We start from the raw sequence: 23,578 nt of genomic DNA, 5'->3' as shown, positions 1-23,578 counted from the left end.
TGCATCATAGCATTTGAGCAGTCTGCCGTACTAACCGTGTTCTCAATACTGCCGAAAGGCGAAAGCGACTGGCTCATCCCCTGAAAAGCGGTACAATACAGAATGAACACACAAGCACACAAAGAAGCCTGAGAAAGCACAAAGCACCACGCAGGCTCATGAACACAAAAGTGTCCGTCCTTACAAATGTATTCAGTTTGTTTTCAGTATGTAGTCTATAGTCTCTAGCTTTCTTCTCTTGTTATATTACACTGTGAATCTGAACCTGAGCCCTTCTCACATTTCCACAGGGCCTTGAACCTGCTGAATGTACAAATTAGGAGAAAGACTCTTTCAGTCCTAGCCGTTGCTCCCCTGAGTCTCTACCCCAGGGTGTTTATAACCCCTGGATGCCTGGAGGCCTGGGCAGGCATCCCAAACACCCCAACCCAGGCAAGGGGCACCGTATGTGGACACAGACACCAGAGAGAGGGAGAGAGGTTGGGCTAAAGGCTGGAGCTCAGCCTGGAGAGTGTTGAGAGAGCTCTGCCCTCCGTGTAATTGGGACCTGTTGCCATGGATTACAGGGGGTTTAACACTGAAAACAGATCCTCGTTCTGAGAAACCCTGCAAGGACCCAATGGGCGGGCGGGGGGAGAAGAGTCTGGGTCTATCTCGGCTGCTCGCTCAGCTCTTTTCCAAAGGTCACGGTGATGTAAACCGCTCCTCGCTGCCTCTGACAGGCGTGTACGTAGCACGACAGGCAATTATATCTCTGAATGGCATCTATGAACAAATAAATGCCCGTTACACTCCCGTGGTGGGTATATTTTTAGAAGGCCGCAGAGGTTGAGAGTGCAAAATGTAAGTCATGGACTTGACGGGGCTTTAACACATTATTTTGGGGATGGCTGTGCTACTGCTCGATTATTTGAGCTCATGGTTCCTTTTTCCCCCTCCCAGCCTGTCATGGCATCACATCTTACACTATTCCCCCCTCTCGCTGTTCAAAGGGGAACTATGAGTCACACTGAGGCCAGGGCATTAGGCTTTTATTTCAGCTCTCAGGGATGGGAGGGATAAGCGAGTTCTAGGAACTGTTAGTGACCACTGGGGAGGCTAAAGATGCCACCCCCAAAAATGTTTAACTGGTCAGCAGATGAATGATACAGAGAGCAGGTCTAACTTTAGCGACAATGTGGCCATTTCCTTTTATAATCAAAACACATAAAGTGAACTGAAATGAAACAAACTCCTCTGAATTCAATGTATTTTATGAAAGGTGATATTAAGTAAGCAAGTAGTTGAGTATGATGGAAGGAAAGGAAATGTGATTGTCCAAACAGCCTTTGAGAGGGAAGACTGAACATATTCACAGGCTGGGGGGGATCGAATGCTCAGCAAACCGCCAAGAGAAGCAGTAGCTTTCCTTCAACGATGCCGTGAATGTGTGTGTGTGTGTTGTGCGCGCGTGTTGCTTGTGTGTTTGTGCGCTGATGTGTGTGTGTGTGTGTATGCATGTATGTATCTGATTACAGGGGGCGGATTCTCTAAAGCATGCGTGATACTTGAGATCAGTAGGGGAGCCATAATATCTGTCATAGCTGATAAGCCTTCTGCAGTGGCTGCCAGAGCACACTTGCCAAGCAGATGGAAGCGCAAAAGTAACTACACAAAACACAGCACCCAGAACCACATCCACCCAGGGCCGGATTAAGGCTGGATATAACCGGGGCTGACGCCCCTGGGTCCAGGCCCATGGGGGCCCAAGAAGAAGCAAATGTTTTTTTCAAAAAAATATTATAAAGGAATGATATTCACTACCGGTCAAAAGTTTGGGGTCACTTAGAAATGTCCTGTTTTTGAAAGAAAAGCAAATTTTTGGTCCATTAAAATAACAGAAATACAGTGTAGACATTGTTAATGTTGTAAATGACTATTGTAGGTGGAAACGGATGATTTTTAATGGAATATAGGCATACAGAGGCCCATTATCAGCAACCATCACTCCTGTGTTCCAATGGCATGTTGTGTTAGATAATCCAAGTTTATCAATTAAAAAGGCGAATTGATCATTAGAAAACCCTTTTGCAATTATGTTAGCACAGCTGAAAATTGTTGTTCTGATTAAAGAAGCAATACAACTGACCTTCTTTAGACTAGTTGAGTATCTGGAGCATCAGCATCTATGGGTTCAATTAGACTCAAAATGGCCAGAAACAAATAACTTTCTTCTGAAACTCGTCAGTCTATTCTTGTTCTGAGAAATGAAGGCTATTCCATACGATAAATTGCCAAGGAACTGAAGATCTCCTACAACGCTGTGTACTACTCCCTTCACAGAACAGCGCAAACTGGCTCTAACCAGAATAGAAAGGTGTGGGAGGCCCCGATTTCTAGTTTGAGAAACATACGCCTCAAGTCCTCAACTGGCAGCTTCATTAAATAGTACCCGCAAAACACCAGTCTCAACGTCAACAGTGAAGAGGCCACTCCGGGATGCTGGCCTTCTAGGCAGAGTTCCTCTGTCCTGTGTGTGTTCTTTTGCCCATCTTAACCTTTTCTTTTTATTGGCCAGTCTGAGATATGGCTTTTTCTTTGCAACTCTGCCTAGAAGGCCTCTTCACTGTTGACGTTGAGACTGGTGTTTTGCGGGTACTATTTAATGAAGCTGCCAGTTGAAGACTTGTGATCCTGGAATGCGTTGTGGAAGTAAGAAAAGGCTAGTTCTACATCAGGGATTAATTCCATTCTATGCTAGATACATCATGTAAAAAACCTTGAATATCAAACCGCTTCCAGTTTCTTTTCGTAATGACACGTGGATATTGCTTACGAATTTTACCATCTCTCACACAGGCAATAGCACAGTGATCACTTATGTAATTTGCAAAAATACCAGAAACATTAAAACGAAGGAGTATTGGAAAAGATCAAATTAATCAAAGAGGATATTTTATATTCAACCTCGTTACACTGTTGACAATCTGAGTGAGATTATAGGTATTGCACAGAATTTAGAGTTGATCAGAGCTAGATGTTAACCAATCCTGATTCAGATCACCTGGCATTCTGTGATAATACGAAAATATACTGCTCAAAAAAATAAAGGGAACACAAACATCCTAGATCTGAATGAAAGAAATAATCTTATTCAATACTTTTCGCTTTACATAGTTGAATGTGCTGACAAAAATCACACAAAAATAATCAATGGAAATCCAATTTATCAACCCATGGAGGTCTGGATTTGGAGTCACACTCAAAATTAAAGTGGAAAACCACACTACAGGCTGATCCAACTTTGATGTAATATCCTTAAAACAAGTCAAAATGAGGCTCAGTAGTGTGTGTGGCCTCCACGTGCCTGTATGACCTCCCTACAACGCCTGGGCATGCTCCTGATGAGGTGGCGGATGGTCTCCTGAGGGATCTCCTCCCAGACCTGGACTAAAGCATCCGCCAACTCCTGGACAGTCTGTGGTGCAACGTGGCGTTGGTGGATGGAGCGAGACATGATGTCCCAGATGTGCTCAATTGGATTCAGGTCTGGGGAACGGGCGGGCCAGTCCATAGCATCAATGCCTTCGTCTTGCAGGAACTGCTGACACACTCCAGCCACATGAAGTCTAGCATTGTCTTGCATTACGAGGAACCCAGGGCCAACCGCACCAGCATATGGTCTCACAAGGGGTCTGAGGATCTCATCTCGGTACCTAATGGCAGTCAGGCTACCTCTGGCGAGCACATGGAGGGCTGTGCGGCCCCCCAAAGAAATGCCACCCCACACCATGACTGACCCACCGCCAAACCGGTCATGCTGGAGGATGTTGCAGGCAGCAGAACGTTCTCCACGGCGTCTCCAGACTCTGTCACGTCTGTCACGTGCTCAGTGTGAACCTGCTTTCATCTGTGAAGAGCACAGGGCGCCAGTGGCGAATTTGCAAATCTTGGTGTTCTCTGGCAAATGCCAAACGTCCTGCATGGTGTTGGGCTGTAAGCACAACCCCCACCTGTGGACGTCGGGCCCTCATACCACCCTCATGGAGTCTGTTTCTGACCGTTTGAGCAGACACATGCACATTTGTGGCCTGCTGGAGGTCATTTTGCAGGGCTCTGGCAGTGCTTCTCCTGCTCCTCCTTGCACAAAGGCGGAGGTAGCGGTCCTGCTGCTGGGTTGTTGCCCTTCTACGGCCTCCTCCACGTCTCCTGATGTACTGGCCTGTCTCTTGGTAGCGCCTCCATGCTCTGGACACTACGCTGACAGACACAGCAAACCTTCTTGCCACAGCTCGCATTGATGTGCCATCCTGGATGAGCTGCACTACCTGAGCCACTTGTGTGGGTTGTAGACTCCGTCTCATGCTACCACTAGAGTGAAAGCACCGCCAGCATTCAAAAGTGACCAAAACATCAGCCAGGAAGCATAAGAACTGAGAAGTGGTCTGTGGTCCCCACCTGCAGAACCACTCCTGTGGCAGAGCATGGTGTTTGCAACGCCAGGGTTGTGGGTTCGATTCCCACGGGGGGCCAGTACAAAAAAAATGCACAAAATGAAATGTATGCATTCACTACTGTAAGTCGCTCTGGATAAGAGCGTCTGCTAAATGACTAAAATGTAAATTGGGGGTGTCTTGCTAATTGCCTATAATTTCCACCTGTTGTCTATTCCATTTGCACAACAGCATGTGAAATTTATTGTCAATCAGTGTTGCTTCCTAAGTGGACAGTTTGATTTCACAGAAGTGTGATTGACTTGGAGTTACATTGTTGTTTAAGTGTTCCCTTTATTTTTTTGAGCAGTGTACAATCCAGAAAGCCAGCAGTAGCAGATGGAGGTCTATAACAACAAGATACAACAATATTTAAAGATGAGCCAAGGTTTAGGTTCAACGACAGATATTCAAATTTCTTAGGTTTAGTAACAGAAGTCAGAACGACCGCCGAGAACTTGTCTTTTACGTATACAGCAACATGTCACATCCTGACCAGTATAAGGGGTTATTTGTTATTGTAGTTTGGTCAGGGCGTGGCAGGGGTGTGTTTGGTTTGTGTTGTTGGGATTTTAGGTTAGTTGGATGGTCCTTATTTTTATATTTCTACGTTCCCTTCTAGGTGTTGTATTTCTTTGTTTTGGCCTGGTATGGCACTCAATCAGGGACAGCTGTACATCGTTGTCACTGATTGGGAGTCATACTTAGGTAGCCCTTTTTTCCACTGTGTTTGTGGGAAGTTGTTTTTGCATTGCTGTGTGTAGCCTGCAAGACTGTTTGTCGTTCGTTCTCGTGTTTTGTTACCCGTCTCAAATAAAAAAGTTAAATATGAGCACTCAACCCGCTGCGCCTTGGTCTACTCCGTACGACACCCGTTACACAACACCACCACCCTTAGATTTACGATCTGTACGAAAAACAAAGAAACCATTTATGCCAATATTTTTGTCTATAATAGATTTTTTGGAGCCAGGTTTCAGAAAACAAACTGAATTTCTGATCAATTTGATGTTATTTTAAATGGACAAAAAAACCAAAAAAAAAAGTACTTTTCTTTCAAAAACAAGGACATTTCTAAGTCACCCCAAACTTTTGAACGGTACTATATCTATATATTACCAGTCAAAGGATTGGACACACCTTCGCATTCAATGGTTTTTCTTTATTTTTTACTTTTTTCTACATTGTAGAATAATAGTGAAGACATCCAAACTATGAAATAACACATATGGAATCATGTAGTAACCAAAAACATGTTAAACAAATAAAAATAGATGTTATATTTGAGATTCTTCAAAGTAGCCACCCTTTGCCATGATGACAGCTTTGCACTCGCTCAAACAGCTTCATGAGGTAGTCACCTGGAATGCATTTCAATTAACAAGTGTGCCTTGTTAAGTTAATTTGTGGAATTTCTTTCCTTCTTAATGCGTTTGAGGTAGGGGTGGTATACAGAAGACAGCCCTATTTGGTAAAATACAAAATCCATATTATGTCAAGAACAGCTCAAATAAGCAAAGAGAAACAACAGTCCATCATTACTTTGAGACATGAAGGTCAGTCAATCCGGATAATTTCAAGAACTTTGAATGTTTCTTCAAGTGCAGTCACAAAAACCATCAAGCGCTATGATGAAACTGGCTCTCATGAGGACCGCCACAGGAAAGGAAGGCCCTGATTTACCTCTGCTGCAAAGGATAAGTTAAGAGTGACCAGCCTCAGAAATTGCAGCCCAAATAAATGCTTCACAGAGTTCAAGTAACAGACATCTCAACATCAACTGTTCAGAGGAGACTGCATGAATCAGGCATTCATGGTCGAATTGTTGCAAAGAAACCACTACCAAAGGACACCAACAAGAAGAAGAGACTTGCTTGGGCCAAGAAACACGAGCAATGGACATTAGACCGTTGGAAATCTGTCCTTCGTTTTGATGAGTCCAAATTTGAGATTTCTGGTTCCAACCACCGTGTCTTTGTGAGACACAGAGTAGGCGAACGAATGATCTCCACGTGTGTGGTTCCCCCTGTGAAGCATGAAGGAGGAGGTGTGATGGTGTGGGGGAGCTTTGCTGGTGACACTGTGATTTATTTAGAATTCAAGGCACATTAACCAGCATGGCTACCACAGCATTCTGCAGCAGCAATACGCCATCCCATCTGGTTTGCGCTTAGCGGGACTATCATTTGTTTTTCAACAGGACAATGACCCAACACACCTCCAGGCTGTGTAAGGGCTATTTGACCAAGAAGGAGAGTGATGGAGTGCTGCATCAGATGACCTGGAAAACCACAATCACCCGACCTGGAAAAGTAGCCAACAAGTGCTCAGCATATGTGGGAACTCCTTCAAGACTGTTGGAAAAGCATTTCAGGTGAAGCTGGTTGAGAGAATGCCAAGAGTGTGCGAAGCTCTCAAGGCAAAGGGTGGCTACATTGAAGAATCTCTTCAAATCTCTTTGTTTAACACTTTTTTGGTTACTACATGATTCCATATGTGTTTTTTCATTTTGATGTCTTCACTATTATTCTACAATGTAGAAAATTGTAAAAAAAAGAAAATTGAATGAATAGCAGTATCAGTCAAACGTTTGACTGATACTGTATATATTTTTTTTACTGCAACCGCCAACCACAGGAGGACTTCGGAGCCCGCTCTCAATGAGTGTAGACAGCCTGCTGCTGCCGCTCTGCTAATCATCAGATGGGGGGAGTAGGAGGTAGGGGGCCCACATGAGTAACTGGGGGGCCCTTCCTTGATTTGGTTAATAACAAATAAACATCATATTAAATAAATGTGACTGATCGATTGTGTGAGTCATTTAGAATACATTTTTTTTTATCATACCACAGGAGCCTGCTCTCACACCAGAGAGCATAATTTAGCCACAGAGGATCAATAGTTTATAAAAAAAAACAACTATGGATTAAGTTTTATCACAAGCGCATACATGTACCTGCCAAAATAAAGGAAACACCAACATAAAGTGTCTCAAAAGGGTGTTGGGCCACAACGAGCTGCCAGAACAGCTCCAATGCGCCTTCGCAAAGATTCTGCAAGTGGACCTAAACCATGCCAGGAAAATACACCCCGCACTATAACATATACTTTGTATCCCTCATTTACTCAAGTGTTTCCTTTATTTCGGCAGTTACAGGTATGCCAACAGTCGGGAAGACCGCAGTTTGGGCAGCATGCGCGCCAAATATACAGCTTGTTATGTTGTGGCTATAGACATATCATCCATAAAAAGGTTTTGTAACCTCTTACCCTGGCAATTTGACTGTTAAACTCATCGGTACACTAGCAATGGATGCCAGTCGTATTTGAATGGGAATTGCCATTTATGGATTATATTTCTATGGTTGGTTGCGGCTGTCTCTTTGCCTTTTGCAGATTTTAAAATACAATACGTACAGTTTAGAAAGCAAATGCCTACTGCTGAAAAGAGAAGACTAATCCGTCTGTAGAATCAATAGAAGATTAAAAAAAAAGGAAAAAAAAACAATGCCCCGGGGCCTATGATTTCCTGATCCGGCCCTGCATCTACCAGTAGCTTTTCAAAGATCCCTACAACAGCCCACTGCTACAGAACTAGCCACCACTGTGCACAGCGCACCACACACACACACTATCTTACTAATGACAGCTTCGACTAGCTACAGTAGCGCTCTTTAAAGCTCTCTAAAACAGTGTCTACGTCCCAAATAGCACAATATCCTAATCTAGTGCTTATGACCTATGTAGTGCACTACTTTAGGGAACATCGTGCCATTGGGGAAGCACACTCAATGAGAGGCCACTTAGCGTGCTTGCCTCTGTGGAGAGAGACAGAGGAGAGAAATAATTTTAAGGAACAGGATCGCGAGCAGCGAGACAGAGCTGAGGCTGGCATCCTTTGAAAGTAATTACCAGGGATAAATATACTGGGCACACGGGGAGGGGTGCAGGATTAGCTAGGGACACGGGGACTAAGTTTAGCACCTCAGATCTTCTAGAGCAGGGCAGCTGCCTGGTCATAATGAGACCTTCATACTGGGAGAGAGAAGGTGTCTTCAGGGGGAAATTGGAGCAAAGGCCCATTAGACCGATCTGGGTCATGTTCATTAGGCACAAAATGGAAGAAAAGGGACTGAAAAAGGGAGAGACAACTTGGACTCATTTTTGGAATCTGTTGCAAAATGTTTTAAAACAGTTTCATGTCCTAATGAATATGACCATTAGACTAGTGGCCAATCCTCAAAAAGGGCTTGAGATTTTGAGCAGTGGCGGTCGGTGCCGTTTAAGGTTGCAAAGGGAGGTTATATTACTGGAAACTTTCTAAGTCTACCAGTAAACTACCAGAATTTTGGAATCTTTCAAGGATTTTATGTAATATATCACAAGACATCTAGTGGCCGTTTTGGGTACTTCAGATTTTTACAGGTGTCTAGTTATCTCTGGCCCTCTCTCTGGTCTTATCACATGTAAAACATAGAAAATAATTAAATAAGATGATTTTCAAATAAAAAATGGAATCGCAAAGCTGTTAACATTATCCTTAATATGAACCATCAACTTAGTGAATTCCATTGGTGTTTCATGAGGGTTTCAGCAAAACATCCTTTGTATTTGTTTTACACAGTTTATTTTACGACGTCAGCATGCATTCATTTTGTTGTCAATGTGTTTGCATTAAAATGGTGGATGCAGTTGTGGAAAAAGGCAATATTGGAAGAGTTGCAGAGTTAATTGAAATAATGCCATTGTTGATTAGATGCTTTTTTCATTAATTAGGCTATTTTCTCTTGAACCATATTGTCTATCTACTAGAAACTCATGGACAATATGGCACAGATATAAAACATTAAAAAAATATATTCATATATAATATTCAAGTTATTCAAGTCTAAATTACAAAAGTTATGATAGATTGCCATAGACCAAAATTACTGAAGAATCCGGTAACTTTGGTAAACTATGGGTAGCTTTGCAACCCTAGTGCCATTAAGATTAGGGATAACCATTTTTTCTTCACGAGCATGGCCTTATTTCTATTACAGCATAATGGATGACTGTCATTCATATTCCCTTCACCCAACTCAATGTAACATCGATAGGTTTAGGCTAGTAGCCTACTACATGATACTCAAATTTGCCCTACACCCATCATGAGGTTGCTACAACCTAGCCTAAAAGTTTATAACGTAGGTCGAGATACAAATGTAAGTAATGTAAGTAAATCAAGTGTAAGTAAATCAAGGTGACAGACCGTGACACATTCAATACCGCCTTACACACTCTTGCCTCCATCTAGCTGATCTGGGGTGTGTAATCATTAGTCCAAACAGTTGCACCTCCTGAGGTGCTGACCTGTTGCACTCTCTATAACCACTGTGATTATTATTTGACCCAGCTGGTCATCAATGAATGTTTTAACATCTTGAAGAACGATCTGGCCTTAATGACCATGTACTCTTATAATCTTCACCCGTCACAGCTAGAAGAGGACTGGCCACCCCTCAGAGACTCGTTCCTCTCTAGGTTTCTTCCTAGATTCCAGCCTTTCTAGGGAGTTTTTCCTAGCCACCATGTGCTTCTACATCTGCATTGCTTGCTCTCTGGGGGTTTAGGTTCGTTTTCTGTAGAAGCACTTTGTGACAACTGCTGATGTAAAAAGGGCTTTATAAATACAATTGTTTGATTGATCCGTTTTGCAACTAAAACAGGAGTTTCTATTAGACAAATTTAGGTAGGTCCCTCCCCGTTGCTTTCCGTTTGAGAAACGTTTTGCAATAGAATCGGCCCAATGAATACACCTCTGATTAACCGCACACACAGTTCACTTTCATAACAGCATCATCACTTTGCTCGTTCTATAATGTTTTCTCGCATCTACACGCTCTCCTCTTCTCACCTTTTCCCTTCGCTTGTGGACTCCAGTGCGCAACACAACAGCTGTCTGTGACAAGGCGCAAAAACCTCTCCAAGCCAAACCTTCATACTATAACCGCTTAACGCATCAAAGCCTACTTCGTTGTCACCATATTAATGTTATGGTCAACAAACTAGAACTAACACATTAGTAAACCCCAAATCATATGTACAATTAGGCAATAGTGTACAGCAAGTTACAATGTAGCAGTTACAATGACGGGCCCCGTTGGCAATACATCAATAAAACACAAAGCTTACCTTGACTTGGAAGAGTTGCAGCGTTAGATAGCCTTAGCCAGCTAGCTAACATAAATTGCATTCCTCTCTGTTTTTGTTTGAGTTAGGTTGTTGAGTAGGCTAAGTAAGTGAAAGGTAAACTAAGAAGAAAAAAGTACAATGAAATATAGCTAGCGCTCTCTCTCTGCTGCTTCTATTCATTTTTTAAGAAGTTAATTTGTACAAAACTGTTCAACTATTATCTTTCTCACTCTTTGAGTCAACTACTCACCACACTTTATACACCGCAGTGCAAGCTAGTTGTAGCTTATGATTTCATGACTAGATTCGTTCTCTGATCCTTTGATTGGATGGACAACAAGTCAGTTCATACTACAAGAGCTCTGATAGGTTGGAGGACAACGTCCGAAAGTCATCATAATTACTAAGTCTATGGAAGGGGGTGAGAACCATTAGCCTCCTAGGTTTTGTATTGAAGTCAATGTACACGGAGGAGGACAGAATATAGCTGTAGATTAAATAGAGATTTTTTGGCTCTGGCCTACACACAATAACCCATAATGTGAAAGTGGAATAATGTTTTTCAACATAAGTTCAGGAGTAAACATTTTCGTAACAAGTCACATAATAAGTTGCATGGACCCTGTGTTCAATAATAGTGTTTAACATGATTTTTCAATGACCACCTCAAAGACCAGGAAGGTTTTCCAATGCCACGCAAAGAAGTGCACCTATTGGTAGATGGGTAAAAATGTAAAAAGCAGACATTGAATATCCCTTTGAGCATGGCAAAGTTATTAATTACACTTTGGATGGTGTATCAAGACACCCAGTCACTACAAAGACACATTCGTCCTTCCTAACGCAGTTGCCAGAGAGGAAGGAAACCGCTCAGGGATTTTACCATGAGGCCAATGACTTTAAAACAGTTACATGGTTGAATGGCTGTGATAGGAGAAAACTGTTTTTCCAAAACATGCATTCTGTTTGCATCAAGGCACTAAAGTAATACTGCAAAAAATGTGGCAAAGCAATTCACCTTTTGTCCTGAATACAAAGTGTTAAGTTTGGGGCAAATCCAATACAACACATTACTGAGTACCACTCTCCATATTTTCAAGCATGGTGGTGGCTGCATCATGTTATGAGTATGCTTGTAATCGTTAAGGACTGGGGAGTTTTTCAGGATAAAAAATAAACGGAATGGAGCTAAGCACAGGAAAAATCCTAGAGGAAAATCTGGTTCAGTCTGCTTTCCACCAGACACTGGGAGATGAATTCACCTTTCAGCAGGACAATAACCTAAAACACAAGGCCAAATCTACACTGGAGTTGCTTACCAAGAAGACAGTGAATGTTCCTGAGTGGCCGAGTTACAGTTTTGACTTAAATCTGCTTGAAAATCTAGGGCATGACTTGAAAATGGTTATCTACCAATGATCAACAACCAATTTAACACAGCTTGAAGAATTTTGAACATAATAATGGTGAAATATTGTACAATCCAGCAGTGGCGTGTATTCATGGATACCAAGGGAAGCCAGGCTTCCCCCCAAAATTGACCAACAAAATATAAAAAAAAATATAAAATAATCTATCTTTCGTCTCTCTGTGTTTCATCATTTTCCTTCAATTCGCAAGAGGCTGAATGTATCTCACAGGTGAAAGCATCCGAGCGACCAAAACAGCACCCCTCTGTCTCTCTACGTGTAGGCCATCTATCTGATGCTGTCTGGTCCAAACGAGTATGACATTGTTTGCTGCCTGTAGCATTGTAGGCAAAGGAAGCCAGAGAGCATTTGGCCTCCCTTGATTAAAAAAAAAGTATAAAAAATGTGCCAATCAGCGGTGAGCTAAACTGAGCGAGCTCAACTGTGAATGGTCCTGGCGCACCAAAAAAAAGAGTCAAGGGAAGCCAGCTTGGATTTGGCATCACTACTATCAAATCCCATTGAGAGCATACGTCATTAACAGAAAAACTTGAATTGTTGCATCTCGTTGTGTTGTTGTCCTCTGGAGGCTAGCTAGCTAGCTAAAATGGTCCCTTTCCTAAATTAGCCATGGATGGATAGGGATTTGGACTTGGTTTTACTTAATTCTCCATACTGGCCAATGATTATAACAGCGATTCTGATCCACCCATTAATTAATACATTGTTGTGCCCCTGGCCTGAGAGGATGGAAGTTGTAGCTAGATGTAGGCTAATTTTAACTAGCTAACGTTGACCATGAATGGAAGTTAGGCTAGTGAGCAAGCATTTTAGCCAGTTAGCCTAGGATAACAAAAAATACAAGTGTACTGTATAACAGAGTGATAGGCCGTTTCGTCAACATGAAAGAGAGGAGAATGGCATTGGCGTTACTCTACAAACAGGGTGAGTCAACATGTTTTTCTACTTGCACGAATGCGCGCACACGCACGCACACACACACACACACACACACACACACACACACACACACACACACACACACACACACACACACACACACACACACACACACACACACACACACACACACACACACACACACACACACACACACACACACACACACACAGAAATCAGAACCATGCACAACCACATCATAATTAGCTTAAGTTGGACTAAATTGTTTTTGGTATCTTTTAGTTGTCACTGTATTAAACTAAGCAGAGGTGATTTGAAAATGTTTAAGTTGAAATGGTGCTGGAATAGTGGAGGCAGCTCCTGTTTTCTTTGTGACTTCCAAATCAATAGTTGTTTGGTAGTCCGAAAATGTCGGAAACATTAACTTGCTTGACCATGCTTTAGGTCATATAACTTTCTGTTAATGTACATGCAATATGCTTTGTGGACTTTACTGCTATCCGATTTTGTGCAAACAACGCAATTATCAGAACACATAGGTTGTAATATGGGGTAGGGGGGGGCTTGGCAATTACGTTAGCTCCAACAACCTGACACTCATTGACAAGAAATGCCATCGACTTAGTGGGCCTTTGCATTTCATAGGAATTGCAGCTCTCCAATGTCAATGCCATCCTGAAATGCCCAGTCTGCCCTGGGGTTTCCATACATGTTAACATGGTGACATTATGGGGTATGGGGAGGATGTAACCACATATGATGACAAGCTCATAAGGCAGGTGTTCACCACATTGAACCAACACAACCTGACACTCACTGACAAAAAATGCCATCAACTTACTGGGCTTTCACATATGATAGGATTTGCACCTCTTCAATGTCAATGCCATCCTGAATCTCCCAGAACTGTCCACGATAGCTTCACTCCACCATCAGTCCCCCCTCTGGCAGTTACTACAGACAGAGACACCATGGAATTGGACTGCCACATGTCAGTAGGCCATTCAACAGCCAAAATGCCACCTGAAAAGAGCTGGCGTGCAATGTCATCAATACACTACATGACCAAAAGTATGTGGACACCTGCTCGGCGAACATCTCATTCCAAAATCATGGGCATTAATATGGAGTTGGTCTCCCCTTTGCTGCTATAACAGCCATTTTTCTGGACAGGCTTTCCACTAGATGTTGGAACATTGCTGCGGGGACTTGCTTCCATTCAGCCACAACAGCATTAGTGAGCTCGGGCACTTAGGCCTAGCTCGTAGTCGGCGTTCCAATTCATCCCAAAGGTGTTCAATGGGGTTGAGGTCAGGGCTCTGTGCAGGCCAGTGAAGTTCTTCCACACCAATCTCCTCAAACCATTTCTGTATGAACCTGGCTTTGTGCATAGGGGCATTGTCATGCTGAAACAGGAAAGGGCCTTCCCCAAACTGTTGTCACAAAGTTGGAAGAACAGAATTGTCTAGAATGTCATTGTATGCTGTTGCATTATGATGTCCATTCACTGGAACTAAGGGGCCAAGCCCAAACCATGAAAAACAGCCCCAGACCAATATTCCTCCTCCACCAAACTTTACAGTTGGCACTATCCATTGGGGCAGGTAGCGTTCTCCTGTTCGTCGGTAGCTTCATGAAATAGGTTTCCATGGCCGAGCAGCCGCAAACAAGCCTAAGATCACCATGTGCAATGCCAAGCTTAGGCTGGAATGATGTAAAGCTCACCGCCATTGGACTCTGGAGCAGTCTGGTGTGTAGAATCACTCTTGACCATCTGTCAGTCCGACAGACGAATCTGTGTTTGGCAGATGCCAGGAGAACGCTATCTGCCCCAATGCATAGTGCATGAGTGTTGTACACAATTATGAAAGAATCCAAACTAATTCCGATGTCGGAGCCCACTTGCTTTCCTTAGAGCAGATTACACTAGCAATAACATAAAAAAATATGTGTAAATGTATGTTTTTGTGTCCGGCAGGATGATACAGAACTGAATGAGAGACATTTGACATGGAAAATTATAATTGAATCAGCTAGCAAAAAGTAAAGCTTACATTCATCATAAGTATTTATAGTTTTCATTTCTGCCTATTGTATCTCTGTGTTTACAGGTCTATATTTCCAAGATGCATTATGATATCCTAATGCTGTTTGTGTACGTAGGGCAGACAACTGACTACTTGTATTCCACATTTTTGCAATATCAGAGCCTGCAATATTGGGTTACATGAGCCTGTGGCCCACCCCCCTCCAGCCAGGCATTTGTCTGTGCTTTTTGAGTTTAGGGGGTGTATCAACATTTCTAACCACTTTTGCAGAAAAATATTTGTACACAACTATCCATTTCATAAATGGGAGACATTAGGGATTTTTAAAAACATGGTTGTGTTATGTTCTACCTAGGGTAGGGGTATAAAACATGTTTTGGGGGGCCTTCCCATTAGCCTACATTGCCTATTTGCCTTCTGATAGAAAATGTATCTAACTGCATTGCAAAGCTGAGCAAATAGACTAGTGTTTAACTGTCATGAAACTGTCATTCAGGAGTGGAACAGGACTGTTCATAATTACAGAGAAGATTAACTACACACAAGACACTGAATCCTAACTTTGCGCACACTTAACTTGGCAATCATGCATTAATGTCAATGGATGAATTGCACGAAAACATTATGTACGAGGATATCAAGTCAGGATTCAAGCATACGTGAAAACATAACTATATTGTGATAAACTCATAACCAATGTCATGAGAAACGTGAACAGTTTGTCCTTTCAGATTTGCTACATTTGACCACGGGCCAAACAGCTATGAAACCAAACATGTCTGTTTTGACTTGTCTTTTCAATCTAGAAGAAAAAGAAACGCACACCTATTAAGGCGAGGTGCTGGCTAGCGGAGTAGAAAACTTGAAAATAAGGGAGAGCCGCACACTCTAGGAGCTCAGATGCAAAAATGTAATATCCAACGTTTCGACAGCCAAGCTGTCTTACCCTGATGAAGACAGCTTGGCTGTCGAAACGTTGGATATTACATTTTTGCATCTGAGCTCCTAGAGTGTGCGGCTCTCCCTTATTTTCAAGTTGACTTGTCTTTTCAACAGCTCGGGTCATTGGTGTGTTTGAGTGAGAAAGCAGTTGGTCAGTGGAACAATGCTCTAAATATACCCTCCTCAGGCCAAAGATAGCTGTCCAGAAAGGTGAGGGGGTTGTTCTTCTACAACCCACCACACTCTGCAGTGCCCCAGCAGATCAGCAGCAGAGGTTCAATAAGCAGTACAGCATCGCTGGACTGACCCGGCAGCAGGGGGGATCCGGTTACACGTCCATGGCCATTTTCCATCACAGTAAACCTAAGCCCTTTCCTTTTTTTCTCTTTCGGCTGGCCAGCGTTCTTGTTTGTTTGAATGCTGGCCGCTGAAATGGCAGGGAAAGGTGGAGGGGGACGAGTTGTGGTGCAGGTGTTTAGGTTCTTTCACTCACTGACACAGATGAAGAGGACAGTATGTAGGTCAGTACAAGGAACTGACCAACCCCTGGGACAGGGATATGATTCCACACCTTCACTGTCACGTATACTCCCTCTCTGGCCTCTAGGTCACCAGACTGCTGATTATTACACACACCTGTCACTATCGTCACGCGCACCAGCACTTATTGACACTCACCTGGACTCCATCACCTCCTTGATTACCTGCTTTTATTCATGTCACTCCCTTTGGTTTCTTCCCCAGGCGTTATTGTTTCTGTTTCATGTCGGTGCACTGTTCTTGTTTCTTGTTTTGTTTATGTTCGATTATTTATTAAAAGTATTCACTCCCTGAACTTGCTTCCCGACTCTCAGTGTACATTGTTACATTCACCAAGAGAGTACGAATGAATTGGGAAAATCTACAATGCACTGGGAGGTATGGTTGCCAGTTTCTGTTTCTCAAGCCAAGAGACCATAACCTGGTCCCAGATCTGTTTGTGCAGACAAATGTTTGGGTTGACATGATAGAACAAACATGTCTGTTAGCAGTGACCATCTTAAGGATAGGGTATGAACTAGAGGCACTGAGGCAGTCACCTGTTTGAGATTCAAACCAACAACCCTCTCCTGACCTGACATATCCTGGTTAGGATCTGTATGTGTTTAGCCGATATCAATACTCCAAGGCTACTCGAGTCATGCTAACTGAGTGTGAGAAATGCGCTTTACAAATGAAATATTATTGTGTGGGACCAAACCTGGGTCACCATAACAACACATTAGCCCTAGTTACCCTACCCCAGTCAGTGAGTCACAGTCAGAGCATCGGTTCTCACCCTGTGGTCCTCCTGTAGCGCCATGCTAGTGTTGGGTTGGCCCCTGGCTACGCGGCCCCTGTCATACCCGCCTGTCAGACTGGGCATGAAGTCCCGACCGAAGGGCTCTGATAAACTCCGCATCATCTGTTGTACATGTGTGTTGTGTGCCTGGAATGGATCCCTGTGGAGAAGAGGAAGAGGAGATTGAATCAGCCTAAATGTTCCCAGAGCCGCTGAATTCTTTGCAGAATTGATGACTGTGCTGATGAGTGAAAAACAAAATGGTCATACCTTGATGAGCTGTAGATTGGAAAAAGGGAAAGTGGAGGGAGAGGAAGGAAGGAAGGAAGGAAGGAAGGAAATAAGGAAGGAAGGGAACTTGTTAACACCAGGCATTCACCATTTCATAATTTACTGTCTGTCATACAATCAAATCAGTGCAAGGCATTTTTTTTTCTGTGTGCAAATAGTAAAAATAGTCATAGCTAGATGTAGGGTGGATGGGTGGCGCTCCGGGGACAACAGGAGGGTATGGGGGTGTTTGGAGCGGCTTCATTTCGGTGTACAATGTATGTTTTAAAATCTAAAATAAATAAATATACTGCTCAAAAAAATAAAGGGAACACTTAAACAACACATCCTAGATCTGAATAAAAGAAATAACCTGATCAAATACTTTTTTCTTTACATAGTTGAATGTGCTGACAACAAAATCACACAAAAATAATCAATGGAAATCCAATTTATCAACCCATGGAGGTCTGGATTTGGAGTCACACTCAAAATTAAAGTGGAAAACCACACTACAGGCTGATCCAACTTTGATGTAATATCCTTAAAACAAGTCAAAATGAGGCTCAGTAGTGTGTGTGGCCTCCACGTGCCTGTATGACCTCCCTACAACGCCTGGGCATGCTCCTGATGAGGTGGCGGATGGTCTCCTGAGGGATCTCCTCCCAGACCTGGACTAAAGCATCCGCCAACTCCTGGACAGTCTGTGGTGCAACGTGGCGTTGGTGGATGGAGCGAGACATGATGTCCCAGATGTGCTCAATTGGATTCAGGTCTGGGGAACGGGCGGGCCAGTCCATAGCATCAATGCCTTCGTCTTGCAGGAACTGCTGACACACTCCAGGCACATGAAGTCTAGCATTGTCTTGCATTAGGAGGAACCCAGGGCCAACCGCACCAGCATATGGTCTCACAAGGTGTCTGAAGATCTCATCTCGGTACCTAATGGCAGTCAGGCTACCTCTGGCGAGCACATGGAGGGCTGTGCGCCCCCCAAAGAAATGCCACCCCACACCATGACTGACCCACCGCCAAACCGGTCATGCTGGAGGATGTTGCGGGCAGAAGAACTTTCTCCACGGCGTCTCCAGACTCTGTCACGTCTGTCACGTGCTCAGTGTGAACCTGCTTTCATCTGTGAAGAGCACAGGGCGCCAGTGGCGAATTTCCCAATCTTGGTGTTCTCTGGCAAATGCCAAACGTCCTGCACGGTGTTGGGCTGTAAGCACAACCCCCACCTGTGGACGTCGGGCCCTCATACCACCCTCATGGAGTCTGTTTCTGACCGTTTGAGCAGACACATGCACATTTGTGGCCTGCTGGGGGTCATTTTGCAGGGCTCTGGCAGTGCTTCTCCTGCTCCTCCTTGCACAAAGGCGGAGGTAGCGGTCCTGCTGCTGGGTTGTTGCCCTCCTACGGCCTCCTCCACGTCTCCTGATGTACTGGCCTGTCTCCTGGTAGCGCTTCCATGCTCTGGACACTACGCTGACAGACACAGCAAACCTTCTTGCCACAGCTCGCATTGATGTGCCATCCTGGATGAGCTGCACTACCTGAGCCACTTGTGTGGGTTGTAGACTCCGTCTCATGCTACCACTAGAGTGAAAGCACCACCAGCATTCAAAAGTGACCAAAACATCAGCCAGGAAGCATAGGAACTGAGAAGTGGTCTGTGGTCCCACCTGCTGAACCACTCCTTTATTGGGGGTGTCTTGCTAATTGCCTATAATTTCCAGCTGTTGTCTATTCCATTTGCACAACAGCATGTGAAATTTATTGTCAATCAGTGTTGCTTCCTAAGTGGACAGTTTGATTTCACAGAAGTGTGATTGACTTGGAGTTACATTGTGTTGTTTAAGTGTTCCCTTTATTTTTTTGAGCAGTGTATATATTTTGACTGGAATATACAGTACCAGTCAAAAGTTTGGACACACCTACTCATTCAATGGTTTTTCTTTATTTCTACTATTTTCTACATTGTAGAACAATAATGAAGACAACAAAACTATGAAATAACACATATGGAATCATGTAGTAACCAAAAAAGTGTTACACAAATCTAAATATATTTTATATTAGAGATTCTTCAAAGTTGCCACCCTTTGCCTTGATGAACGCAGCCTCCTCTGAACAGTTGATGTTGAGATGTGTCTGCTACTTGAACCTTGTGAAACATTTATTTGGGCTGCAATCTGAGTCTAGTAACTCTAATGAAATTATTCTCTGCAGCAGAGGTAACTCTGGGTCTTCCTTTTCTGTGGCGGTCCTCATGAGAGACAGTTTCATCATAGCGCTCGATGGTTTTGCGACTGCACTTGAAGAAAGTTCTTGACATTTTCCGTATTGACTGACCTTCATGTCTCAAAGTAATGATGGACTGTCATTTCTCTTTGCTTATTTGAGCTGTTCTTGCCATAATTTCGACTTGGTCTTTTACCAAATAGGGCTATCTTCTGTATATCCACCCCTATCTTGTCAAAACACAACTGATTGGCTCAAACGCATTAAGAAGGAAAGAAATTCCACAAATTAACACCTGTTCATTGAAATGCATTCCAGGCTGGTTGAGAGAATGCCAAGAGTATGCAAAGCTGTCATCAGGGCAAAGGGTGGCTACTTTGAAGAATCTCAAATATATATAAAATATATTTTGATTTGTTTAACACTTTTTTGGTTACTACATGATTCCATTTGTGTTATTTCATAGTTTTGATGTCTTCACTATTATTCTACAATGTAGAAAATAGTAGAAATAAAGAAAAACCCTTGAATGAGTAGGTGTGTCCAAACTTTTGACTGGTACTGTATATATAGATTTTTTTCTAAATAGTCATAACAAGAACACCCAACCGGCATTGCGAGGGAAGGGCCGGTTTGTGAAGATGGGGCGATGGGGGTCGTACAGTAACGTTTATCTGATTTTAGACCAGGCCTAAGATACACACGAAAGTATGTGGACACCCCTTCATACTAGTGGATTCAGCTAATTCAGCCACACCCGTTCCTGACAGGTGTATAAAATCAATCACACATCCATGCAATCTCCATAGACAAACATTGGCAGTAGAATGGCCCGTACTGAAGAGCTCAGTGGCTTTCAACGTGGCACCGTCATAGGATGCCACCTTTCCAACAAGTCAGTTCATCACATTTCTGCTCTGTTAGAGCTGCCCCGGTCAACTGTAAGTGCTGTTATTGTCACGGCTCAGCCGCGGACTGAATATACTCTCCTGCAACCCGCCTCACCCAGTGTGGTACGGATCTGCTATTTTTATACTTTAGAACCGGAACCCCCATCAGGAGCTAGCCAGCTAACTAGCTACTAGCTAGTAGTCAGTTAGCCACTGCTAGCAGTCTTCACCATTAACTCGGACATCAGCCAGCTTCAGCTCGGTCAATACCTGCCAGTCTGCACAGCTCGATATCAACCCAGAGCATATCGGACTGCTTTTTCTCTACCACATCTCCGGATTCCTACCGCAAGCTCTGGACCATTACACCAGATCATCCTAACTAGCTAGCTGTTATCCGAGTGGCTACTCCTGGCTAGCGCCTCTGTCCCGAAGCAAGCACCAGTTAGCCTTGAGCTAGACCCATCTCCCGGTTAGCCGAAGAGGTCTACCAGCTAATTCTTGGGCTACAATACCTCTTTTGCCAATTGGCCTGGACCCTTTATTGCCGACACAGAGCTCCGCCGATCCATCACGACTGGCCTGCCGACGTAATCGTCCTAGGTGGTTTCAACAGACTTTTCAGTTGCGACGTCGCCAAAGACCCATCTGCTGGCCACGGCCCGCTAGCTCCAGCTTGCCTAGCGTAGTGGCAACTACCGAACAGCTCCCTGACTCACCCATTGCTGCTCATTTGGACCCTATGATCACTCGGCTACACATACCTCTCCCTAATGTCAATATACCTTGTCTACTGCTGTTTAGGTTAGTTATTGTTTTATTTCACTGTAGAGCCCCAAGCCCCGACCTAAATGCCTTAGATAGCTCTTTTGTCGCACCCTCCAAACATGCAGAGACCTCACCTGGCTTAACTGGTGCCTCCAGAGACGCAATCGCTCTCATCGTCACTCAATGCCTAGGTTTACCTCCACTGTACTCACATCCTACCATACCCTTGTCTGGACATTATGCCCAGAATCTATTCTACCACACCAAGAAATCTGCTCCTTTTATTCTCTGTCCCCAACGCACTAGACAACCAGTTCTTATAGCCTTTAGCTGTACCCTTATCCTACTCCTCCTCTGTTCCTCTGGTGGTGTAGAGGTCAACCCAGGCCCTGTAGCCCCCAGAACCACACCCATTCCCAAGGCGATCTCATTTGTTGACTTCTGTAACCGTAAAAGCATTGGTTTCATGCATGTTAACATCAGAAGCCTCCTCCCTAAGTTTGTTTAATTCACTGCTTTAGCACACTCCGCCAACCCTGATGTCCTAGCCGTGTCTGAATCCTGGCTTAGGAAGGCCACCAAAAATGCTGAAATTTCCATCCCCAACAACAACATTTTCCGACAAGTTAGAACTGCGAAAGGGGACGGAGTTGCAATCTACTGCAGATATAGCCTACAGAGTTCTGTCATACTATCCAGGTCTCTGCCCAAATAATTCGAGCTTCTACTTTTAAAAATCCACCTTTCCAGAAATAAGTTTCTCACCGTTGCCGCTTGATATAGACCCCCCTCAGCCCCCAGCTGTGCCCTGAACACCATATGTGAATAGATTGCCCCCCATCCATCTTCAGAGTTCGTACTGTTAGGTGACCTAAACTGGGATATGTTTAACACCCCGGCCATCCTACAATCTAAGCTAGATGCCCTCAATCTCACACAAATTATCAAGGAACCTACCAGGTACAACCCTAAATCTATAACCATGGGTACCCTCATAGATATCATCCTGACCAACTTCTACTCTAAATACAACAAGGATTTCAGCGATCACTGCCTCATTGCCTGCGTCAGTAATGGGTCCACTGTCAAACTCTCCCTTAAACAAGTCAGCAAACAGGCCTTTCTAATCAACCTGGCCCGGGTATCCTGGAAGGATAATGACCTCATCCTGTCAGTAGAGGATGCGTGGTAGCTCTTTAAAAGTGCTTTCCTCACCATCCTAAATAAGCATGCCCCATTCAAAAAATGTAGAACTAAGAACAGATATACCCCTTCGTTCACTCCAGACTTGACTGCCCTTGACCAGCACAAAAACATCCTGTGGCGTACTGCATTAGCATCGAATAGCCCCCGCGATATACAACTTTTCCGGGAAGTCAGGAACCAATATACACAGTCAGTTATGAAAGCTAAGGCTAGCTTTTTCAAACAGAAATTTGCATCCTGTAGCACTAATTCCAAAACGTTTTGGGACACTGTAAAGTCCATGGAGAATAAGAGCACCTCCTCCCAGCAGCCCACTGCACTGAGGCTAGGAAACACGGTCACCACCAATAAATCTACGATAATCGATCATTTCAAAAAGCATTTTTCTAAGGCTGGCCATGCTTTCCACCTGGCTACCCCTACCCCAGCCAAAAGTTCTGCATCCCCGCAGAAACTTGCCCAAGCCCCCTCCCCCCCGCTTCTCCTTCACCCAAATCCAGACAGCTGATGTTCTGAAAGAGCTGCAAAATCTGGATCCCTACAAATCAGCTGGGCTAAACAATCTGGACCCTCTCTTTCTAAAATTATCCACCTGAAATTGTTGCAACCTCTATTACTAGCCTGTTCAACATCTCTTTCGTATCGTCTGAGATCTCCAAAGATTGGAAACCTGCCGCGGTCATCCCCCTCTTCAAAGGGGGAGACACTCTATACCCAAACTATTATAGACCTATATCCATCCTGCCCTGCCTTTCTAAAATCTTCGAAAGCCAAGTTAACAAAAAGATCACCAACCATTTCAAATCCCACCTTACTTTCTCCACTATGCAATCTGGTTTCCGAGCTGGTCATGGGTGCACCTCAGCCACGCTCAAGGTCCTAAACGATATCATAACCGCCATCGATAAAAGACAGT

The 23,578-nt window shown here is 43.8% G+C and overlaps 1 protein-coding gene across 7 annotated transcripts in view; it reads right to left on the bottom strand.

Annotated features, from left to right (window-relative positions):
- Window positions 1-23,578, bottom strand: part of LOC123729160 (myeloid leukemia factor 1) — a 32,664-nt gene that overhangs the window by 4,704 nt on the left and 4,382 nt on the right. For 3 of the 7 annotated variants that reach the window (XM_045703357.1, XM_045703352.1, XM_045703354.1), the window contains exons 2-4: window positions 17,558-17,566; window positions 17,285-17,447; window positions 36-80 (exon numbers count right to left, since the gene is read on the bottom strand). In XM_045703357.1, the coding sequence (XP_045559313.1) occupies window positions 36-80; window positions 17,285-17,410 (171 nt within the window). In that variant the 5' untranslated portion in view covers window positions 17,411-17,447; window positions 17,558-17,566. The remainder of the gene's footprint in view (window positions 1-35; window positions 81-17,284; window positions 17,448-17,557; window positions 17,567-23,578) is intronic. The other 4 variants (XM_045703358.1, XM_045703353.1, XM_045703355.1 and 1 more) reach the window with 3 other exon arrangements.

The sequence above is a fragment of the Salmo salar genome, chromosome ssa20 (assembly GCF_905237065.1).
Source record: "Salmo salar chromosome ssa20, Ssal_v3.1, whole genome shotgun sequence".
In the NCBI taxonomy this organism is placed as follows: domain Eukaryota; kingdom Metazoa; phylum Chordata; class Actinopteri; order Salmoniformes; family Salmonidae; genus Salmo; species Salmo salar.
The sequence above is the reverse complement of the archived record's forward strand: the minus strand, read 5'-3'. Positions and strand labels throughout refer to the sequence as shown.